The 21,548-nt window shown below is 40.0% G+C and overlaps 2 protein-coding genes across 2 annotated transcripts; both read right to left on the reverse strand.

Moving 5' to 3' along the window:
• Nucleotides 1–2,006: 2,006 nt before the first annotated feature.
• On the reverse strand, nucleotides 2,007–4,433 carry LOC131687567 (uncharacterized). Its single transcript, XM_058971656.1, has one exon. It carries the CDS (start codon nucleotides 4,431–4,433, stop codon nucleotides 2,007–2,009), a length of 2,427 nt encoding a protein of 808 aa, XP_058827639.1.
• Nucleotides 4,434–6,022: 1,589 nt separating this feature from the next.
• On the reverse strand, nucleotides 6,023–6,796 carry LOC131687568 (uncharacterized). Its single transcript, XM_058971657.1, has one exon. The coding sequence runs from the start codon at nucleotides 6,794–6,796 to the stop codon at nucleotides 6,023–6,025; it is 774 nt and encodes a 257-aa protein (XP_058827640.1).
• Nucleotides 6,797–21,548: the final 14,752 nt, after the last annotated feature.

Raw genomic sequence — 21,548 nt, forward strand, 5'->3', positions numbered from 1 at the left:
TAGTTTTGACATTTACAATGCGCAGGGGGGTCAGCCGATTCGTGAAAATGGAAATGTTTTCAACTTTTTAGTAATGAGTTTTATATTGAAGGGGAATTCGTTGGCCGTTGAAAATGAATAGAAGTTGTTGGCCGTTAAAAATCAATAGTTTTGGATATTTACAATGCACACGGGCAACCGCCAATGTGACATAATGGAAAAAAATTTATGCGGTAGTAGCGTAATCCGGTTACAGAATGATGGTATTGCAAGAAAAAATTTTCGTTATTTTTCTCCTTTAATCAGGAAAATAAATTGTTTCATTAATAATTTTGTGACACACAAGAAACAATTAAACGAACAAAAATATTTTTTTTTCATAATCCACCATTACATTTTGGCATATTTCCATAGTGGAAATCTCAAAAGGAATTGTTTTCGATCATTTTTACCGCTATCTTGCAGTATTTTAGTCGCATAATAGCGAAAACTCAGTTTGTTTACATTAGCGATTTAGGCCAGTGTTGCCACAATTAAATCTGCACCGGGAGTTGAAAAATCTTTTCTTTCTGTACTCTTCTATCGAAAAAAGGACTGGATTCTGTGCCCAAACAATAACGAGGTTGTTAAAATTTTCCATTCGGGTAAATCAAACCAGATATTCTGACTCGGTTGCTTTATTTGAGCTGGAATTCCGCAAGAACCCAGTAAACTAAAAGGCGGCGTCGTAACTTGCCGTTCACTGTAAAAGTAGTGTGGGAAAGCAATTAGAATTCCAGATGAGTATGACTGGATAATGTCAATATCAGCTCCACCTCAAATTCTTGCTGCCACTTTGTTTGCCAACCAAAGGTGGCCAACAGAGTGGCGGCGAGAAGCTGAGATGGGGTTGGAAATATCAATAAGATGCGAGAAACCGGCTTGCAGGAATTCAAATGGAGTACGTCAGAGTAAACGTATGTACTCCGAGAAGATTCGCTCAGCTTTTATTAGACATCATCCCTTTGATTTGCTGGAAGCATGTTTCTCGCATATTGCATTATAATGTCAGCTTCAGTTCAAGCTCAATCAGTACCAGCTCCACTTCAGATTCTTGCCATCACTGCTGCCTAACTCAACTTTTACTGGGATGCATCGCAGGGTTAAATTATTTTACCTTGCAGTCATGTAAAAAAGCTGTACCAATCTGTAATTTAAAAAAAAAATCTGTAATCTGTACCCTAATAAAAAAATTATACACAAGTTTTAACCCATATAGTCCAACGATTCCACATATTGTATGGATGATACCCTGAACAGGTCGTTAAGCTTGTATAAGCACTTCACCACTCTTCTTACTTTCTGGATCTTTTAGAAAACTTTGCCGTTATTTTCACCTGCTCGATCAGGACTTTCTTCCTGTTGTGTACACTGCACTTCCACTTTGAGACCGCGAGCGACTTGATCGATTTACGGGACTTAGGATTTCGCGAAATAAAAACTCGTAAGATTTGTATGACCGACACCAGCGATTGCTTTTTACTATCTCAATTTATTGTATGCTTTGTTTACATTCCTCGTCTATATGTGTTATGCTATAGCTGTTTGACAGCTGTAATGTGGTTGCAGAATCCATTTCTGCTTTATGCTCGCACAGTGGTTTTAGAGTGCGAATTTTACGGTAAGTATTTTACATTGTGTTTCTTATTCTAGGATTAGTTCATTTGTTCTTAGGGCTAGGTCATATTTACAGGTATGTATGTACATTGCATAAAATTTCATTTTCATTTCAGGTTCAATGTTGGGGATTAAGTATGAGTATTGAACATTCCGGCCGCCAATGAAATTTTAAGGAATTCAACGGGCATTAGCGGCGGAAGTTCGAGCTTCTTGCGATGACTGACGTTCAACGGGATATGGAGATCTGGATTCATCTAGGATTCTTACAGCTTCCAGGATGATTTTCGAGGTGCGTCGGGTCCGACTGCAGGATACTGTCCGGAAGTGGTGTGCTGTAAAGGAGGAACATCTGTACGCGAACTGTTGGTTTAACAAATTAGGATGGGGTACTTAACTCGAGTCAAGTCCCAGCCGGGGGTTCTAGGAACCCACACGGCGAGGTTTGGTTCTTTACAGGTGAACCACGAACCGCTCGATACCCCCGAGCTTGGGCCAGGATCTCGTCTGGCGACTAATTTCCCCGAGTAGGGGCCGGGAGCTCGTCCGGCGGCTCTGTACCCTGAGCAAGGGCCGGGATCTCGTCCGGCGGCTCTGTTCCCTGAGCAAGGGCCGGGATCTCGTCTGGCGGCCCGGTTCCCTGAGCAAGGGCCTTCATTTGGCGTTGTTGACGTAGGGCTGCTAGTTGGTGCGGGACTCTGTGCTACGATGGGTGGCGCTACTTCAACTGGAAGTAAGCAGAGCTTCAGGATGGCGCGTTGAACGATGCCGAAGGTCGACTTCACGGTGGCGACACGAACAAGGCCGTCAGGGCCGGGATGAACGCTGAGCATGCATCCCGGGGGCCATTTCAACGGCGGTGCTCTCTCATCTTTGAGAGCGACGATGGAACCAACGGCTAGATTGTCCATGGCTTCTGTGCAGCGGTAGCGATTTTGCAGGGTGGCCAGATACTCCTTGTGCCAACGACTCCAGAAGTGCTGAGTTAGCTGTTGTACTCGTTCCCATCGAGACAACCTGGATTCAGGAACTTCACGGCAATCTGGATCAGGTACCGCATTCAACGGACGACCAATCAGGAAATGTCCTGGAGTCAGAGCAAGCTCATCGGATGGATTGTCCGGCAACGGCGTGATTGAGCGAGAGTTTAGCATTGACTCGACCTGAATCAATGCGGTTTGCAGCTCGGATTCGGTTAGGTGAGCATTTCCGAGGATTTTGCGAAGCAGGGTCTTCACGGATTTCACGCAGGCTTCCCAGATTCCACCGAATGTGGGAGAGCGAGGTGGGATGAAGTGGAACTGTATTCCGTTGTCTGCGCATTCGTTTGCTACGGCATCTTGGTGAACTTGAGTTCGGAAAAGCCTTCGCAGTTCTTCCAGTTCTCGCTGTGCTCCAACAAAGTTCGTGGCGTTATCGCAGTAGATATGCGCAGGCTTTCCTCTACGGCCGACGAATCTTCGCAGGCTCGCAATGAATGTGCCAGTGGTCAGATCCGACACAAGGTCCAAGTGCACGGCTTTGGTAGCCATACATACGTATACGGTGATGTAGGCTTTGAAGAATAGCGATCTCTTATTTCGGAGTGACGTTCTCACGTACATTGGCCCAGCCAAGTCAACGCCAACATTCTGAAACGGGTACGCCTGGTTGACCCGAACAGATGGCAGATCCCCCATCAGCTGCTGCAACGGCTTGGGTTTGGCACGTGCGCATACCATGCAGCCGTGAACAATGTTGCGAACCAAGTTCCGTCCGCCGAGGGGCCAAAATCTTTGGCGCAACGAGAATAGTAGTAAGCTGGGACCGGCATGGAGCATCTTATGGTGTTCTCTCGTGGCGATCATGTCGGTGAGACGATGTTTGGGGAGGACGATCGGGTGTCTTCCGTCGACAGGTATTGCAGCATTGTGAAGCCGGCCGCCGACACGAATAATGCCGTCTACGAGTGTCGGGTGCAGATACCGTAGCTTGGATTTACGGTTTACTTTTCCGACGGTTTCAAGTTGGCGTATCTCGTTGGCAAAGTACTGCTGTTGTATGCGACGGACCAGATTAAGCAGAGTGCGATCAATGTCAAGAGCCGTCAACGGGTCGACAAGAATTGGTTGGTGATTCTTCCGGTGAAGGCAGTTAGCGGCGAAACGCCGAAGAAGTGTGTCGATCCGAAGTAGCTGACGTAGATTGGAATAGCGATCGACGATATCTGCCGGTTCTACGCTCACGACCGGAAGGGCAATAGTCTGTCGGACGTCCGGTTGGTCTGAGTTTGAGGTCGCTACGACGACGTACTTCGCTGGCCAAGGGGCGAATATTGGTTTTAGCCACTGCGGTCCGTTCCACCACAGTGCACTAGCGAGGAGTTCATCGAGGTCCATTCCTCGAGAAACGAGATCGGCGGGATTGTCTTCGGATGGGACGTGATTCCAAACGGCGTGAGACGTCAGCTCTTGGATTTCAGCCACTCGGTTGGCTACGAACGTCTTCCATGTCGATGGAGTTGCGGATATCCAGTTAAAGACGATAAAAGAATCGGTCCACAGATATGTGGTAGCGGTTATGTCGATGCTGTCCTGAACTTGTTTAAGAACTCTGGACAGGAGTTGAGCTGCGCATAGCTCGAGGCGTGGAATGGTTTGAGTCCCCATCGGAGCGACCTTGGACTTAGAAATCACCAGACGAACTGTACAAGGGCCCTCGGCGGGTATTGACCGGAGATAGATGCATGCGCCATATGCAGACTCTGAAGCATCGCTGAACCCGTGAATCTCCAAGCGGTCGTAACCCGGACGTAACATATGGCGAAAAACTCGAAGGTGGGCAAGTGCTGAAAGCTTCTGGAGAAATTCCTGCCATTAGTGAGCGAATCCGTTAGCCACGGGTGTGTCCCAGTCGAGATTGAGTTTCCAAAGACTCTGCAGCATGATTTTCGCCTTTGCAATGGTCGGTCCAATCAAACCTAAGGGGTTGAAAAGACTGCTGATCTGAGAGAGGATCGTTCGTTTGTTCAGAACCGTGCATTCTTTCCAATTCGGCGTCTTGAACGAAAGAAAATCGGTCGACGATTCCCAGCGGAGGCCAAGTGCAGTCACGGAGGACTCGTGGTCCAAATCGAGTAGTGTTTTCGTCTCGGAGCTCCAACGGAATGGTATCAAGAATAGCTTGACAATTAGAAGACCATTGTCGGAGAGGAAGTCCTGCGCAAGCGAGCATTGCAATGAGCTGGTTGCAGGTAACGGCGAGAGATTCAGCATCGTCAGAACCGGACAGCAAATTGTGGACGTAGAAGTCGTGGCGGACAGCGGGTTCCGCCAGCGGAAAATGTTGCCCTTCATCATCGGCGAGCTTCTGCAGCACCCTAGTTGCCAAAAATGGAGCACTGCTTGTGCCGTATGTAACGGTGCGGAGCTGGTAGCTGTTCAGTGGAGCATCGGGATCGTCGCGCCAGAATCGGTTGACCAATTCATCGATTGTGCAGGGATTACTGAACTGGCACTTGCGTGGATCGCTGTGATCGTGGTTTTGCAATAAACACTCTCCGGAGACGACCCAACCGAACTCTGTATTCTGCAGAATCGGTAACTCTTCCCCGAGCGTATCCTGCTGTATCGAAGAATTTGGAAGAAATGGGCGGCACCCAGAATCATGTTGATGTCGCCAGTAACAGCGAATGTTGGATCTGCAAGCTCCACGTGCTTTGGAATCGGCCAGTGGCGGGCTTCTACCGTCGACTGGGGCAGCTTGACGGTAATGGAAGGCAGAACGAGCATGGAGCATTGTACGGAGAAGGGAGTGACTCGAGAGAAGATGGTTATCGTGGCCTGGTATTCAACCAGCGTTGTAGTGTTTCCGATTCCGCTTATCGGGATAGCATGCGGCAATCGGATGCGAGGAAGCTGCAGTCGTTCGCAAAGAGCCCCAGAAACAAAGTTGCGTTGGGAAGCATAGTCCAGCAAGCAACGAGCAGTGACGATGCGACCTCTACCGTTACGGATGTTCACTAGCGCAGTCGGAAGGAAAATGGTTCCAGGAATCACTTCACCAGTATGTGATACGAGGGCAGTCTGAGAACTCACGGAAGGCGCATGAATGTGGGATAAGTTTGCGATTGAGGTAGAGGTAGACGGTTGCTGGATGGGAGCTTGCGAAACAGACTGGGGTGACAGTGAGTTTGGAGCATGCAGCGCAGATGCTGCGGTGAGAATCGGCTGGAGGGCAACACAGCAAGTTGATCCGGTGGCTTGACCAGAAGCGGGATTGTCGTCAGAGGGCTCAGTATGAAGAAGCGTGTGGTGCTTCTTGGTACATGTACGGCATCTTGACCCAGAACAGTTCCGGGCATAATGGGAACTCGATCTCAAACAGTTAATGCAAAGGTTTTTCTGTCTTACCAGATCGATCCGTTGGCGAAGGTTGAGTTTCCGAAATTCCGGACGGCTGTACAGGTAGTGACTCTCACCGCACTTGTCGCACGGCTTCGGCTTGCTGGCTTGGATGTCGGATTTGGCTTGCTGCGAGGAGGAGCGGTGTTCGAAGTGGCTGAAGAAACTGCTTGCAAAACTCGAGCGTAGTTCTGGAGGAAGTTTACCATCGTCACGTATGATGGCATTGAAGTTGACGCACCAGTGCTTGTGTCCTCTGATGTGCCGGCGGTTTCTCCCAGAACCGAAGCGATGTTGTCAGCATCGAGTTTGCTACAGTGGTTCTCCCATTCCCGGAGCGTACAAGGATCGAGGCGTATAGATAGCTGGTAAACCAGGATAGAGCTCCATCGGTCTGCTGGTTCACCCAAGCTCTTCAGAACGGAGATCTGCTGCTCGAAGCGATCGATCAGCGCAAGCAGATCTTCAGCTGATTCCTTGCGCATCGCTGGAGTGTCGAAAAGCGTCCGAATGTGACACTTGATTAACTGCCGGTTGTTCTCAAAACGCAGCCGCAACGTTCGCCAAGCGTCCTTGTAGCCCTGCTCGCTTATTTTGATAGGGTCGAGAATGCGCGTTGCCTCTCCTTGAACGAGGCCCTTCAGATAGTGTATCTTCTTGACCGCACTGATGTCGCTCCGGGAACCTATTGCGGATTCAAACGAATCGCGAAAAGCACACCAGTCTTCCAACTTACCGCTAAACTTGGGTAGGTTAAGCTCTGGAAGCCTGATGTTCATTGGTCTCGATGGTGCGGGTTGGCAGAAGGGGGAGAACGTGAAGGACCGAAGAGCATAATAGCGACCGTCAAACAACTGCCGTTCCTTTTTCAGGTCGATCGGTGGAAAACACCTCCAATTTCACCACCGTCCGGTGAAACTCGTCGTAAAATTTCTCCAACTTTTCCGCCCACGCTTCTACTTGGTCCGCAAACTTACTGTCCTTGTCGAACTCCTTCGCAGAATACTCCAACAAAGCCATTGAATCGACAATATTCTGCTTCGTCTGCTCCAACTCACTGAATTTTCTCTCGTCGGCCATTTTCTTCTTCGGTAGCGCCGTATTCCCGTTCACTCACGCACTCTTCAACCTCCAAGAATCAAAAATGCACCCGAGCAGTCAATTTGCCAAATAAAAATTTCACCGCGAAATTTTACAACTTTTTCGAAAATCTCTCTTCAGAAATATTTGCGTTCCAGCACGGCGCGCACCGTTCAGGCAGTAGGTAAACAATGCACACTACCCACGCTATCGTCAGCTGGCTGTGTTTCGCACGCACTAGTCGTTGTGACGATGTAAATATTCTGCGATGGTGGATTCTTGGAGGGAACACTATGCGGTTTTGTTTGCACTACCGCGTAAAATGGCTAGTTTGCCGCTTGGGGACGCTACCGAAAATCACTTTTCGCGCACTTTTTCTGGCTTTACCCGTCTTCAGCGGGGCCGTTCTTCGCGATTTTTTCGCCTATTCTGGGCAATATATAATCACTTTTGCCTATTCTGGGCAGTTTTCTGTTCACTTTTTGCCTCTTCTGGGCAGCTTTTGTTCACTTTTTGCCTATTTTGGGCAGTTTTCTGTTCACCCGCGGGCACTTTTTCTTCAGATCCGGCTCGAAGGACCAAATTTACTTTCTGGATCTTTTAGAAAACTTTGCCGTTATTTTCACCTGCTCGATCAGGACTTTCCTCCTATTGTGTACACTGCACTTCCACTTTGAGAACGCGAGCGACTTGATCGATTTACGGGACTTAGGATTTCGCGAAATAAAAACTCGTAAGATTTGTATGACCGACACCAGCGATTGCTTTTTACTATCTCAATTTATTGTATGCTTTGTTTACATTCCTCGTCTATATGTGTTATGCTATAGCTGTTTGACAGCTGTAATGTGGTTGCAGAATCCATTTCTGCTTTATGCTCGCACAGTGGTTTTAGAGTGCGAATTTTACGGTAAGTATTTTACATTGTGTTTCTTATTCTAGGATTAGTTCATTTGTTCTTAGGGCTAGGTCATATTTACAGGTATGTATGTACATTGCATAAAATTTCATTTTCATTTCAGGTTCAATGTTGTGGATTAAATGTGAGTATTGAACAAGGCTCTTGGATCATTATATGTTTATTACCGTATAGAATCTGTGCCAAAAATGCTTCAGAAATCTGTACCTTTCTAGATAAATTTGTACTTGCGGCATCACTGATTTAAGCCCTCATGAAAGATCTATGTCGAAGTGAGAATTGCGTATCAAAAGAAAAATGAAAAAATAGAAGAAAAAAAAGAAACTGATTGTTAGCAGTTTGATGGGCTCTAGCAGATAAACCAAGCTGATTTCGAGTAAATCCTTTCTTGAGCATATTTCTGTTTTCTTAGCGATCCGAAAAGAGTTAAGCGGCTGTACCTAGGGACAAAAGAAGAATATTATAAGAGCATCGGTTGATTAAAAAGAAAGAAAATTATATTTCCCGATTTTGTCAATGTCACCGTTTTATCAGCCTAAAATTCACCTATGGGCTGATAAAATCAGGTCTTCACTTTATTACCATTATAAATCATAAAATGGTGGAAACTCGTCAACCGTTATACAGACATGAAAAAAACTGGTGAAAGTAGCTACTACTGAGACATTTCTTATAATTCTTATCACTCTCTTCGGATATTATATCGTTTGAGAACATTTAAAACTTGATGCTTCGCGATGTTTTTGATAACACATATTACACGGGATAGTGGCAGGACTCAGAGAATCGCTCAAATCAGCATAGGACAACATCAGTGCTAGAAATCTCAAACCAAATTAATGGGAAAGCGAAAAAATGGCCCATAAAATAGACATACCAACGAATTATTGTAATTGCTCTGTTAATAAAATATCTAAATTGTGGTGGGAAAACTGAATTATATATATTATATATAAAGGGGTTAAATATTGTACTGAGCCAAAAAAATCGATTTTTTTTAATCGATTTGAAGTTTATACTTTACTCAAATTTCCAGCGCGACTGAGAACTAAGAAATCAACGCTTTTTCTTGAAAAGGCCGATACTAGCAGTGATACCATTCAAAGAAAATCAACAGTGAATATTTCCAGACTTAATTTTATTTCCTATTTAAGAACTATTGTATTTTTTACATCCTAGATTGCATGATTCAGTGATCGAAACCCAAAACTTCATAAAGTATTTGAAATTATTAAATTAAAATTTGTTTTTGCTATTGAAATTGACAAAATGATAGTATCGCCCCTTTGGCGATTGTTTACTTTTTCGGTTCCACCTATCAGCATTGAAGTATCGCCCTTACGTTTTTTTTACAATAACTACCGTTCTACACCACCGATTTCGTCCGTGTTTTTTCAATAGAGATCATTGTTACTATTTACAGCTGGTATCAGCTTGATAATCCTAAAAAAATACGAAAATAAAGGTTCGCCTCTAAACTGCTAGCAAAAAAAGTATCGCCCTGTTTGTTTGCATGGAGCGTGGAGGGCGAAACTTTAAATAAACATACAAAAATACAGTTTCGCCCGTTGTATTTTTTGCTGTAGTTTAAAAAATCAATATCGTAGAATCCAAATTTTTAGGTTAATTTGTTGCGTTTCAAAGCCGTCATTCGCATATATGAAAAAAGCCCTATGTTTACATTTGTAAGTATCGCCCTTTTCACAAAAAAGCGTTGAAATGAAATCGCAGCTCCTGATATCACGCTCTCTCTTTGAAGTGCATGCGTGCATAGTTCCAAATTTTACTTCGACATCGACTTTTTCTAAAGGTGACTTCCCAGTAGTATCCTTGATTTGAATTATTATCGCTAATCCTAATGCCAAAGAACAAATATAAACCTCTCGAAAACGAACCGCTTGGGAAAATCATCATCATTACTATAATTTTCATTTTCACGGAACTTTTCGATAACTATCCGTCACTTGCGTTAATGCACTGGGTGCACAGCGCTCTGAAAATCTAGCGAAATCGTCTTAGGGCACCAGCGGGTCTAATTCAGAGCTATCTGCGCGGCGAGTTAAATCTGTAAAGAATACTAAAAATTAATTTCTATTCCATAATTTTCAGTTCAGCAATTCGAGAGATCGTGTTCACCGCAAGCCATGAAAAATAGACTACGTTGTGAAGCGATGGTCACTATTTATTAAAAAAATCACGGTTAAATAAAAAATAAAACTATTAAAAAATTTCAAATAGTTTATAATTTTCACAAACTTATTAGGAAAAATTGTTTAATAAGCTTTCGTAATATTGTGTAGAAAAAAAGCTGAAAATTTCAGTATGTTCTCTATCTGCAACATATAAGTATACCAATTAATTGGTATACTAATTGGAATAGGTTCGCCAAATTTTGGAAGAAGTCTATAAAATAACCCCTTGAAAGCTACCCAAAAATTGTTGTAGTTCGATGCAATAAAAAATCCCCAAAAATGAAATGTACCTATTAATTTGAAACACAGTGAATAATACATAGAATAAAGACCCATTTTTATCAGTCTTATGGCGTATTTTAGGCTGACAAAATGGGGACATTGACTAAATCGCGCAATTTTTTTTCTTTATAATAAACTGAAGCTGTTAAAACATTCTTCCCGTTTCTTGATGTAGTCTGATAACTATTTCTGATTATGATGAACTTTTTATTTTTGCATATTTCCATCTTCATGATAAGGAAAACATGCTCAAGAAAGGATTTACTCGAATTCAGTCTTGTTCGTCTGCTAGAGCCCATCAAACATATGTTCACATTTGGCTGATAAAATCGGGGTTTCAATGTATTATAATAGATACTCAGCATTCGAAAAAGTTTCTTGTGAACAAGTGTAGAACGACTTTGTTTCTACTTACTTGAAATCAGCGGCGTAGCCAGAAATTCGGTTTGGTGAAAATCGATCATACTGTCCAAACGGCATAATTCCGAAACCTAATTTTTGAAGTTTTAAAATTATGCAGAATTAATTTTTCAGAAAATAGTAACAGAGCTCGTGTCTTTAGCGAATTTGTTGAGACTTTATTGTAGTCATGAATATTAACCTGAGAAAATTCACCATAAATACTTCTTGGACGATATACTGTCAAAATTATTTTATCAAATGATACGCTGTTTAACTCATCGAAGATACTAAACCTCCGAAATTGGCGGTTTCAAAATGATGCTATCTTGACCTTAAATTACTATTTTTGAACATATGACCTATACATATAATTGGTCATACAACAAAAATCAAATGCTCATCAAAATCTATCAGGACCTGCTAGAATCGAATGGAAATCGTTATTTTTCATAAATTTCTCTCTACATTCGGAAAGTGTTATCCTCGTTATTAATCATATTACGTTTTCGTCTCAACTCGACGCATTCCCAAAATAAAAACCTGTTTTAATTCACCTAGTGGTGCAATTGTGCTTTTCTCATTTGTCCAGACTACGATTCCATGGCTGGTTATGTTCAATACAATGGTGGAAATGAATATTACATGTTCAGTACGATTTGCACATACACACAATGGATCGACAGCCACGATCTTGAGATACTATGTGATACTGAAACATCACTTGAAACCAGCGGCGGATCATGGAGAAAGATCCGGGAGGTCCGGGTCCTGCCGAAAATTTTCAACTTGTTAAGAAATTTTAAACTAGTTTTAATTTTAAAGTAGCAACCCCTCACTGCATACTCCCTCCGGGCCGGTATGATTGACGATTTTTAGAATGTTTGCATAACCTTTCTATATGAGAAAGGCAAAAATGTACCAAAGTCCAAAAAAATCAATTTTTGTCAAACATTATTTTTTCGAGTTTACATAAAATCTCAATGTTTCATGCATTTTAAAGTCATTTGGCATCAAAAATACAAATTTGATTTTGAAAATTTTTCATTTCAGTTTATATGGGAATTTGCTGTGTGATTGCACTCTTCAACTCGTAACTCCGGAACCGGAAGTCCAATCAATAAAAAAATCAATAGCAGCCGATGGGAAGGTTGTACCTTTCATTTGAGACTAACTTTGTGCAAATCGGTCCAGCCATCTCTGAGAAACATTTTTTTCCACATACACACATACACACACACACAGACATTTTCCGATCACGACGAACTCAGTTGATTGGCATATGACACTCGGCTCTCTGGGTCGGGATTAGATTGACGAATTTTAGAGTGAATGAGAAAGGCAAAAACATTTTTAGGAAATGTTGAAAGTTATGCATTTTTTTGGTGAGCAGTTCTATGTTTCATAGACATTAAATCAATTTTAACTTCGCTTCCTATTAAATAAAGACCCTTATTACAGTACATTTCTACAAAAACGAGCTCAATTTGAAAATAAATCTGAGGATTATGACTGATTACAGAACTCTTCCTTCTCTTGGCTACGCCGTTGCTTCGAGTTATTTATTTCGCTTTTCATTTTCCGATATGTTTCAGATCGATCCGATGGTTATAAGTTAGAAAAATTGCAGTCAGAAGATTCGCACAAATGAATATTTTTGTACTGATAAGTTATCAAGTTCCTTCCTGACAACTTGGAAGTGTTCGGTGATTACTTCTAGCGGTTGTAGATAGAAAAATGAAATACAAAATTCGATTCATCGAAATATTGTTTGGCTTATTTCAATGGATTATTACTATATTGAACAATAAATAGGCGACAAACAGTAATCAACAAACAACAAGCCATAACTTTTAAAGTATTCAAAATAGATATTTGAAGTCTTCAGTAAAGTTATTCGCAAAAGTAAGAGCTACAAATTTGCTAAAGGCATTATTTCGATATAATCACTTCCACAAAAATTTGTGAAAATATCTTACTCATAGGGTGATTAATCAGCAAAAGCACAATACCAAAAGAAAGGGCATATTGCCTCCATTAAATTCCCCGAAGATACTATTGACCTAAAATAAGCCGTTTTGGCGTTGATAATAGATTACATGTTTTTGGTCATATTTCTGGCAATGGGAAATGATAAAAATCTTTCGTCCGCATTTAATTATAAATATCTCTTATGATAATAGTCCGATTTCAACAAACTATAGCTTGTTCGAAAGGTATTTGTTAAAGCTGTCTAAAAACATATAAATTGTTAATCTATATTGTCAATTTCGGCAGGTAATTTAAAAAACTGCAAAAAATGCCATTTTTACGCCTTCAAACATTCATATCTTGGAAACTAAACATCAGAATCAAAAACAAATTAATAGCGTTCATACTGTTTTTTAGTTCTTTCATTTAAAATTAGTTTGGATAAGATCGATTCAGCCATTGATGAGAAACACGAATGAGAGTTTGTCCGTTACATACACACACAGACACACACACACACATACACACACACAGACATTGTCCCAATTCGTCGAGCTGAGTCGATTGGTATATAAGACTCGGCCCTCCGGGCCTCGGAAAAAATCCTGAAAGTATGAGCGAAATCTATACATTTCTTTTATAAGAAATGTAAAACGTATTGCAATTGAAACATGTCATGTATTGTTGAACAAATTACATTACTGTAATTAAAACTAATCGATAAAAGTCATATTGCGGAAACTGTTCGAAAAAATACATCACAGATCGTAAAATAAGCATAATATATTTTACGGTGCAGGGAAAAACATATTTCTGCTAAACCTTCTTCAAATATCCTTTTCATCCGCTTTCTTCGCGTAATTGCAATTTGCAAGTCAGTAAACAGTGCAGGCGGCAAAGCTTGTTGTTTCGCATAATTTAACTATTATTACTTAACTATTGATTTTCAATGGCCAACTATTTCCTCTTCAATATAAAACTCATTACTAAAAAGTTGAAAACATCTCCATTTTGACGCATCGGCGAACCCCCATGCGCATTGTAAATAAAGAAAACATTTTTTTCAACGGTCAACAATTCCACTTTCAATATAAAACTCATTACAAAAAAGTTCCGTTATTTTATTTTCACGCATCGGCGGACTCCCCTGCGCATTGTAAATGTACAAAACTATTGATTTTCAATAGCCAACAACTTCTCCAAAAACAACTTCTCCAAAAACTTATTCAAAAATTCATTTGGCGCATCGGCTGTGTATTGTAAATGTCCAAAACTATTGATTTTGAATGGCCAACAACTTCTCCTTCAATATAAAACTCATTACCAACAAGTTGAAATAAAAACCATGTTGGCGTGCCGGAAGACCTCCTGCGCATCGTAAATGTACAAAACTATTGATTTTGAATGGCCAACAACTTCCCCTTCAATACAAAACTCATTACCAAAAAGTTGAAAATATTTCCATTTTGACGCATCGGCGGACCCCCCTGCGCATTGTAAATGTCAAAACAATTAATTTTCAGCGGCCGAAAATTAACCCTTCAATATAAAACTCTTTACTAAAAAGTTGAAAATAGTTCCAGTTTGACACATCGGCAGACCCCCTATTGTTTTTGAAGGCCAACAACTTCTCCTTCAATATAAAACTTATTACCACAAGGTTGAAAAAAATCAATTTTGGCGCATCGGCGGACCCCCTGTGTATTGTAAATGTCCAAAACTATTGATTTTGAATGGCGAACAACTTCTTCAATATAAATTCATTACCAACAAGTTGAAAAAAAACCATTTTGGCTCATCGGCAATCCCCCTGCGCATTGTAAATGTACAAAACTATTGATTTTCAACGGCCAACAATTTCCCCTTCAATATTCTGGTTGCAGTTGAAAATCGAACTTCGAACTTGCGCCTTTTGTTTTTTTGTGTACATGTTAGAGAATCAACTTGCCCATCATCTATACCAGATGCGCTTTAGTTGGGCAAGAGCTAAACAGGAGAAAAATCGAAAGGCGCTAGTTCACTATTTCGATTTTCAACTGCAACCAGAATATAAAACTCATTACAAAAAGGTGGAAATAATTCCATTTTGACACATCGGCGGACCCCCTGCATATTGTAAATGTAGAAAACTATTGATTTTCAACGGACAACTTCTCCTTCAACATAAAACTCATTACAGAAAAGTTGAAAACATTTCCGTTTTCACGCATCGGCGGACTCCTCTGCGCATTGTAAATGTACAAAACTATTGATTTTCAACGGCCAACAATTTCCCCTTCAATATAAAACTCATTACTAAAAACTTGAAAATATTTCCATTTTGACGCATCAGCGCATTGTAAATATACAAAACTATAGATTTTCAATGGCCAACAACTTTCCTTTCAACGATACTATGTGACTGCTAATATTTTGCTTGCAATCCTTTCCTATAGCAAGCGAAAAAAGAAATGCCGCACATTTCAATCTTGCAAATATAAGCCATGAACGTCGTTCACTACATTCATTTTGAACCGCTGCTATGAAATTTATTTGCAACAGTTCCAACGCAACGGATGATGAAAGTTAAACACACGGGCCATTCACATACATTCGCAACTGCTAGCGAACGAAACCCAACTACGGCAGCAAGCCAAATAACCGAACTTTCACGAACATGTAACAGGCACGCTCAGCAGCATGAACGTTTTTGCTTTTCTCTCGTCCGTTTACATGCATATCCAGTTAAGCTCAGCCGGAAATGAACCAGAATTCTGGCTGGTTCCAGTTCGTATTCCGGCTCCAGTGACACAACCGATTCTAGTTAGAATCGGTTGTGTCACTGGAGCCCGTGGACGAACTGGAACCAACCAGAATTCCAGCTCATTTCCGGCTGAACTTTACTGGGTAACAGCTTTAGGTAAACTTGGAGCGTGCCGGTCGCGTTGGTTTTTTCCCGAATTTTCGCATTAAAATGAAATTCGAAATGACTTCTTCCAGCCTTGGAGGCGGGAAACAAAACTGATGTGTGGCGGCATTCACGCGCATAAACCATGAAATTCGTCTATGACTTTCCTGCTCGGGCAGCAGCGTGAAAGTTTGTAAGCTTATGACGTTCATAACGAATGTCACGTTTCCAGCCCTGCATGCAGGCCACCAGAAAATTCTAAATATGCAAACACAGAGAACAAACATCCATGATCGAATAAAAATATTTGAAAAACGTGTGAAAACATTTGAATTAATATACGATAAACACTAGCGCCGCCAAACCAACCTATCCCAACAATCCGTCAAATACATTCCGAAACCGGTTCGAAATCCTGAATGGATTCAGTGTGGAATCTTGCTCTAAGAAAACAACCGATTCCGACTCTATCGGTTCATGCATTTGAGCTGGAATTCATACTGGAAGTCCGAACCGGTTCCGCACTAGTTTGACTGGATAGAGGAATAATCGCTGTTAATTCAGTCGAACTCAGCCACAAAAAACATGACGATAGTATCGCTCCTGGTTTGGATATCCCAACTACCTTCGAAACAGTTAGAGATTTTTACACAAGTTGAATGCTGAAGATGGACGTCTGTTCTCTGTGATGCAAAGTTCTTTCCACATGTCCTAGGAATACTCAGTAATTATAACTCTCATGCAACATTCGATTGAAATTTGATATATTAAAATTATTCATGTTTTTGCACGTTAAAAAGTCGGAAATCTGTGCCCGGAGCGACTAGCAGCTGTTGCTTGAAAGCATGTTCTTACGTGATGTATTCATTGCCCTACCATGGCTGCTGGAAGGTAGAATGCGCTAGCAACTGGCATGCAAGTTGAATTTTCTTGTACTTGCTAGCGCAAATAAAATTTTGCTGCAAAAACCGATTTAATCCATCTAGCAGTGAGATGGAACATTTCTTACACATATCACTGTTGGATCATTCATTAGTTTGCAGAACTCATGTGAAGTAGGCATCCAACTGGAGATGGGATGAAAACAGGTTCTAGCCCTGCACGAATAATGTATCGAATAAACTAAATAAATGATAGAAAATCATTAAAACGAACGAAATAAAAATAAAGAAAAAAAAAAGAAATAAAAATAAAGAAAGAAAGAGCCCGTACGATATTAAGCCTGTTTTAATGACCCTGCCACTTCTAGTTTTCCGATCTGTTTACTTCACATCCTTGCTCTAGTACTATGGCCCTAATTTTCATAACTTTCCTTACCCAGTAATCTCTAGCTAATTGAATGTTGTTAAAATGTAAAAAATAAAATTAAAGATATGAACAAAATGAATCAAATGAATCATATGAATCAAATGAATCAAATAAATCAAATGAATCAAATTAATCAAATTAATCAAAATAATCAAATTAATCAAATCAATCAAATTAATCAAATGAATCAAATGAATGAAATGAATCAAATGAATCAAATGAATCAAATGAATCAAATGAATCAAATGAATCAAATGAATCAAATGAATCAAATGAATCAAATGAATCAAATGAATCAAATGAATCAAATGAATCAAATGAATCAAATGAATCAAATGAATCAAATGAATCGAATCAATCAAATGAATCAAGCGAATCAAATGAATCAAATGAATCAAATGAAACAAATAAATCAAATGAATAAAATGAATCGATTTAATTTAATGAATGCAGTGAATACAATGGAGATCAAATGAATGTAATGGATCAAATGAGTAAAAAGAATGGAATGAACAAAAAAAAATAAAATGTATAAAAAATAAATGAAATGAATAAATAAAACAAACGAATCAAATAAACAAAATGAGCTGAATTGATAAAATGTATAAAAAAAATGAGCAGAATAAAATGCATTGATTGAAATGAAAAATGAAATGATGTTGAAAGGTTATAAATTAATAAAAAAAATATAATGTGTCAAATAAATTATTTGAATGAAATGAATAAAACTGAAAAAATACTCAGATTAATAATATGAAGAAAAAATGTATGAACTGGAAAAAATAAATAGAATGCATTGAATGAAAACAGTGAATAAAATAAGTTAAATGCATTCATTTAATGAATGAGTAAAATGCTCGAAAAGTATAAACTGGTCAGAGTGAATCCAAATGATGAAATGAATAAAGTAGATAAAATGAACGCAGAGCAACAAAATGAATAAATAGATGCTGAATGAAATAATTAATTAAAATGCAATGATCATTTAAAGTTAAAGTTAGAAAAAAAATTGAAAATAGATAACCCTATCTTGAATTTGAGAACCATTGCATCAGAAAGTTATGAAATGTTTTTGAAAATCTTATCTTCTGAGAAAATGCTAATTAATATACAATGGGCTTTCTAGGGCTTCCATCCCTTTTTTGTTTTAGTTTATTCTTTTTCACGCTTCTTTACTTGACGGCGTCGTTTTAAGATTATCTAGTGTTTTTACATTATTGATGGATTTTATTTAGTTATCAGGAACCTGGAACGTTCAATTTGCTTTGGAATTCAAAGTTTACTATTTGGTCACATAATCCCGAAAAAAAAATTGCGCTGAATAGAATTTGCTGGTCCAGCAATTTAACGCGCAATTGAATATAGTAAAGTGAGACAAGGTCACATGTGCTTTCAAGCCTCTTGAACAGAGAGCGAAAGAGGAAGAATGCGATTCATAAAAGAGACAAGTGGATATTTCAAAGTTTTCATTTGCATTAAAATAAATAGTGTGAATTGTCTAGGCTATGTCGATAGCATAAAAGGCGTGCATTCAATTGATTTCAATGCAGTCTCTTTCCAGTCATCCTCATAGCTTGCATATTGTTTCGTTCGGATTTCTCGTGCAGGAAATATGGTAAAATAAGTACTATACAAACCAATACTGTGAATCAACTACTGTCCAATGCATACACTCTGATTGTAATCCTCGCTAATTGACTTGTACAATATGGGAAACTCGAACGAAACGTGTGCTGAATTAACCAATGCCTCACTACTAATTGTGACTGCCATTGAAACATCAATTGAAGTGTACTCAGTATAGAGCAGATATGGACGACGATAAGCTAGAAGACACATTGTACTTGCATCCCCCATCGAGAGTGGGGACATTGGGAGACTTCTTTTCCCGGATCGCTATTTTTCATGAAAGTACATACCAATACAATACCAATATGTGCATTTTCAATAATTTCATCACGAAAAAGGTGTTCTTAGTTTTCACATGACATACTTGAGCATATGTTTCATTCAAAATTCAATAGAGATACGAAAAGTTGAAATATCCCCAAGTAACCATAAGCATTAAGCCATTGCAATATATTGGCTATACATTTGCACTAATGTTGCATTGAAACTCCATTACAACATTAACAACGCAATAAAGTTCTACATTAGCATCAATAATGCATAACTGCACAGCCGACATATAGCATTATCGCCTGCTCTATATGCGTATATAAAGCTGATATAACGCGTACATGCTTCAAGGATCTTTAAAGCATGTAAGCTTTACAAGTGCATTTAATGCCATTATAGAGCAAATATAAAGCTGATATAATGCTATTGTAATACTGTGGGTTTATTTGTTATGCAACTCTTCTTGAAGATTATATTCGGCATATTTCATTTCAATCGAACATGTGCAATATAGTCTAAGATGCAAACGCAGCGCACTTACCGTGAAGACCGGGCAAGGTACCTCAGTTCGAGACTTACTAAAGGTAATTTTCGTAAACATTCATATCATGTGAGAACAAAAACCCATTAAGGATATTCATTAGAATGCGTTAGAACAGAGTCAAGTCATTTTATTTCAAAATTTTTCCTTTTTGTTCATCATACTGAAAGGAAACATAAGAAATGGTTTTAAAACCATGGCGGACAACGACAGCCAACTGAACCTTTCAATAGCATTAGTAGTGCCAATATAAGGCTTTCAAATTTGACATTTGTACGCTGGTGCTATATAATAGCATTAGTACTGCAGAAACGAGCTGTCAATCTCTGCACAATAACAGCACTATATTTCGCCTTTTCTGGCATAATACCAGCATTATATAAGTATTTAGGGCTTCACGGCCTTTTAGGGCAGCTTTATATGTGGATCTAAAGCAGATATTAGGCTAATGTTTATTGGTTACTTGGGTCGCACGTGGAATGTCTCTTTTGAAAATTTTTATCGTCAAACATCCATATTACCCAGTTAAGCCACATATTTTTCTGAGAAAGCCATGAATTCCCTTAACCCTCTAGTACCCATTTTTTTGGCTTGAAAAAACTTTTGGAGGTGGGCTTCGTGATGAGAAAAACGAAAATAATGTTGAAAATTCTTGAAAGTAATGTAATTTTCATTAAAGCCTTAAAATAAGTAGGCCGCCTAGAGGCGGTGTTGGGCACCTGGGCGAATAAAAACTTTTTTTTCTTCTAGTTACTTCAACATAAGCGAATACAGATGGTTGCTTATATTTTGGACTCCATCAGAACGCAAAATACCTAAACTGTAATGAGTAATTCTCTAGTGCTTTGGTTGTTTAATTATTGACTTCTAATTTAGAGTAGAGGAGTCCTAGGTCTGCTGGCGATGGTTTCATTTATCATGTTTTGTGTTTTTAATTCAAGAAGATCGTGTAAAAGTGTATGTGTTGCATAAAAGAGCGGACTGTTGGCTGCATTACAGAATTTTTAATATGTGACGCAGAAATCTCGCCAATTTACGACTATACGCACAATGATGCAACCTGGCCACTTTTGATGATAAAGTATGGATCGCGTTAGATGTTTTTTGAATAAAACTGCAAATCAATCGATACTTGTTATTATTTTTCAGCCTCAATGCTTCCGCATTTTAATTTTGGCGCACACTTTGTATTCAAAAGCTCACAGTGGTGTTGTGAAAGCGGTATAGGACGTGTTTTGTTGGTGGAAAAACAGTCCGCGTGTTTTATAGTTGTTGATAGGTATTTTTTCAGTGGAAAAAGTGCTCGATAATTGCATTTTGTTAATTGTGTGTTGTGTGGAATAATAACAAGTCCTGAGAGGCTGTGATAAATGGCAGAAAATTGTGACAAAACTCACTTATCGGTTGGTCTTTCGATGACGCGTTGAAAAAAAGTGTGCAATCGTTTTAGAGTTGCAGTGTAGGACCCGGAGCTGAAAGATTTGGGGGAAAACGTGTGAAGAGTCAGGCGTACCCAAAAAAATGAGATGCTCCTCGAGCTTAAGAAGAATACTACGACTAGTAACTCTGCCTTGCAGGAGATTATAACTAAATCAATGGGTGGAAAGGCAGAAGTTAAAGTCTTAAGCCCGGAGATGGTAATTGTGTGCAAGGACCTCGACGAAATAACAACGGAAGACGAGCTGAGCGGTGCTATGAAGCAGCAGTGCAAACTGGGCGAGGTGCACATGACGATCCGGTTAAGGAAAGGATACGGAGGAACGCAGACAGCGATGATTCGTTTATCGGTAAACGCTGCAGACAAGGCGCTGGAGGTAGGTAAAGTTACAGTTGGATGGTCGAGATGCCTACTGAGAGCCGCCCCACGAGTAAATAAACAAGTGGAGAAATGCATCAAATATTTAGGCTTTGGACATTTAGCAGGGGCTTGCAAAGGCCCGGACAGATCCGGGATGTGCTGGAAATGCGGAGAGACGGGCCATCTTGCAACTGCACGACTGCACGCAGAGGCCGAAGTGCTTGCTTTGCACCCCAGCGGAAGCAAACGACCATC

The sequence above is a fragment of the Topomyia yanbarensis genome, chromosome 3 (genome assembly GCF_030247195.1).
Source record: "Topomyia yanbarensis strain Yona2022 chromosome 3, ASM3024719v1, whole genome shotgun sequence".
Lineage (NCBI taxonomy): Eukaryota > Metazoa > Arthropoda > Insecta > Diptera > Culicidae > Topomyia > Topomyia yanbarensis.

Coding starts and splice junctions, on each gene's coding strand:
- LOC131687568 (XM_058971657.1), bottom strand. CDS start 6,796: ATGAACATCAGGCTTCCAGAGCTTAACCTACCCAAGTTTAGCGGTAAG.
- LOC131687567 (XM_058971656.1), bottom strand. CDS start 4,433: ATGTTACGTCCGGGTTACGACCGCTTGGAGATTCACGGGTTCAGCGAT.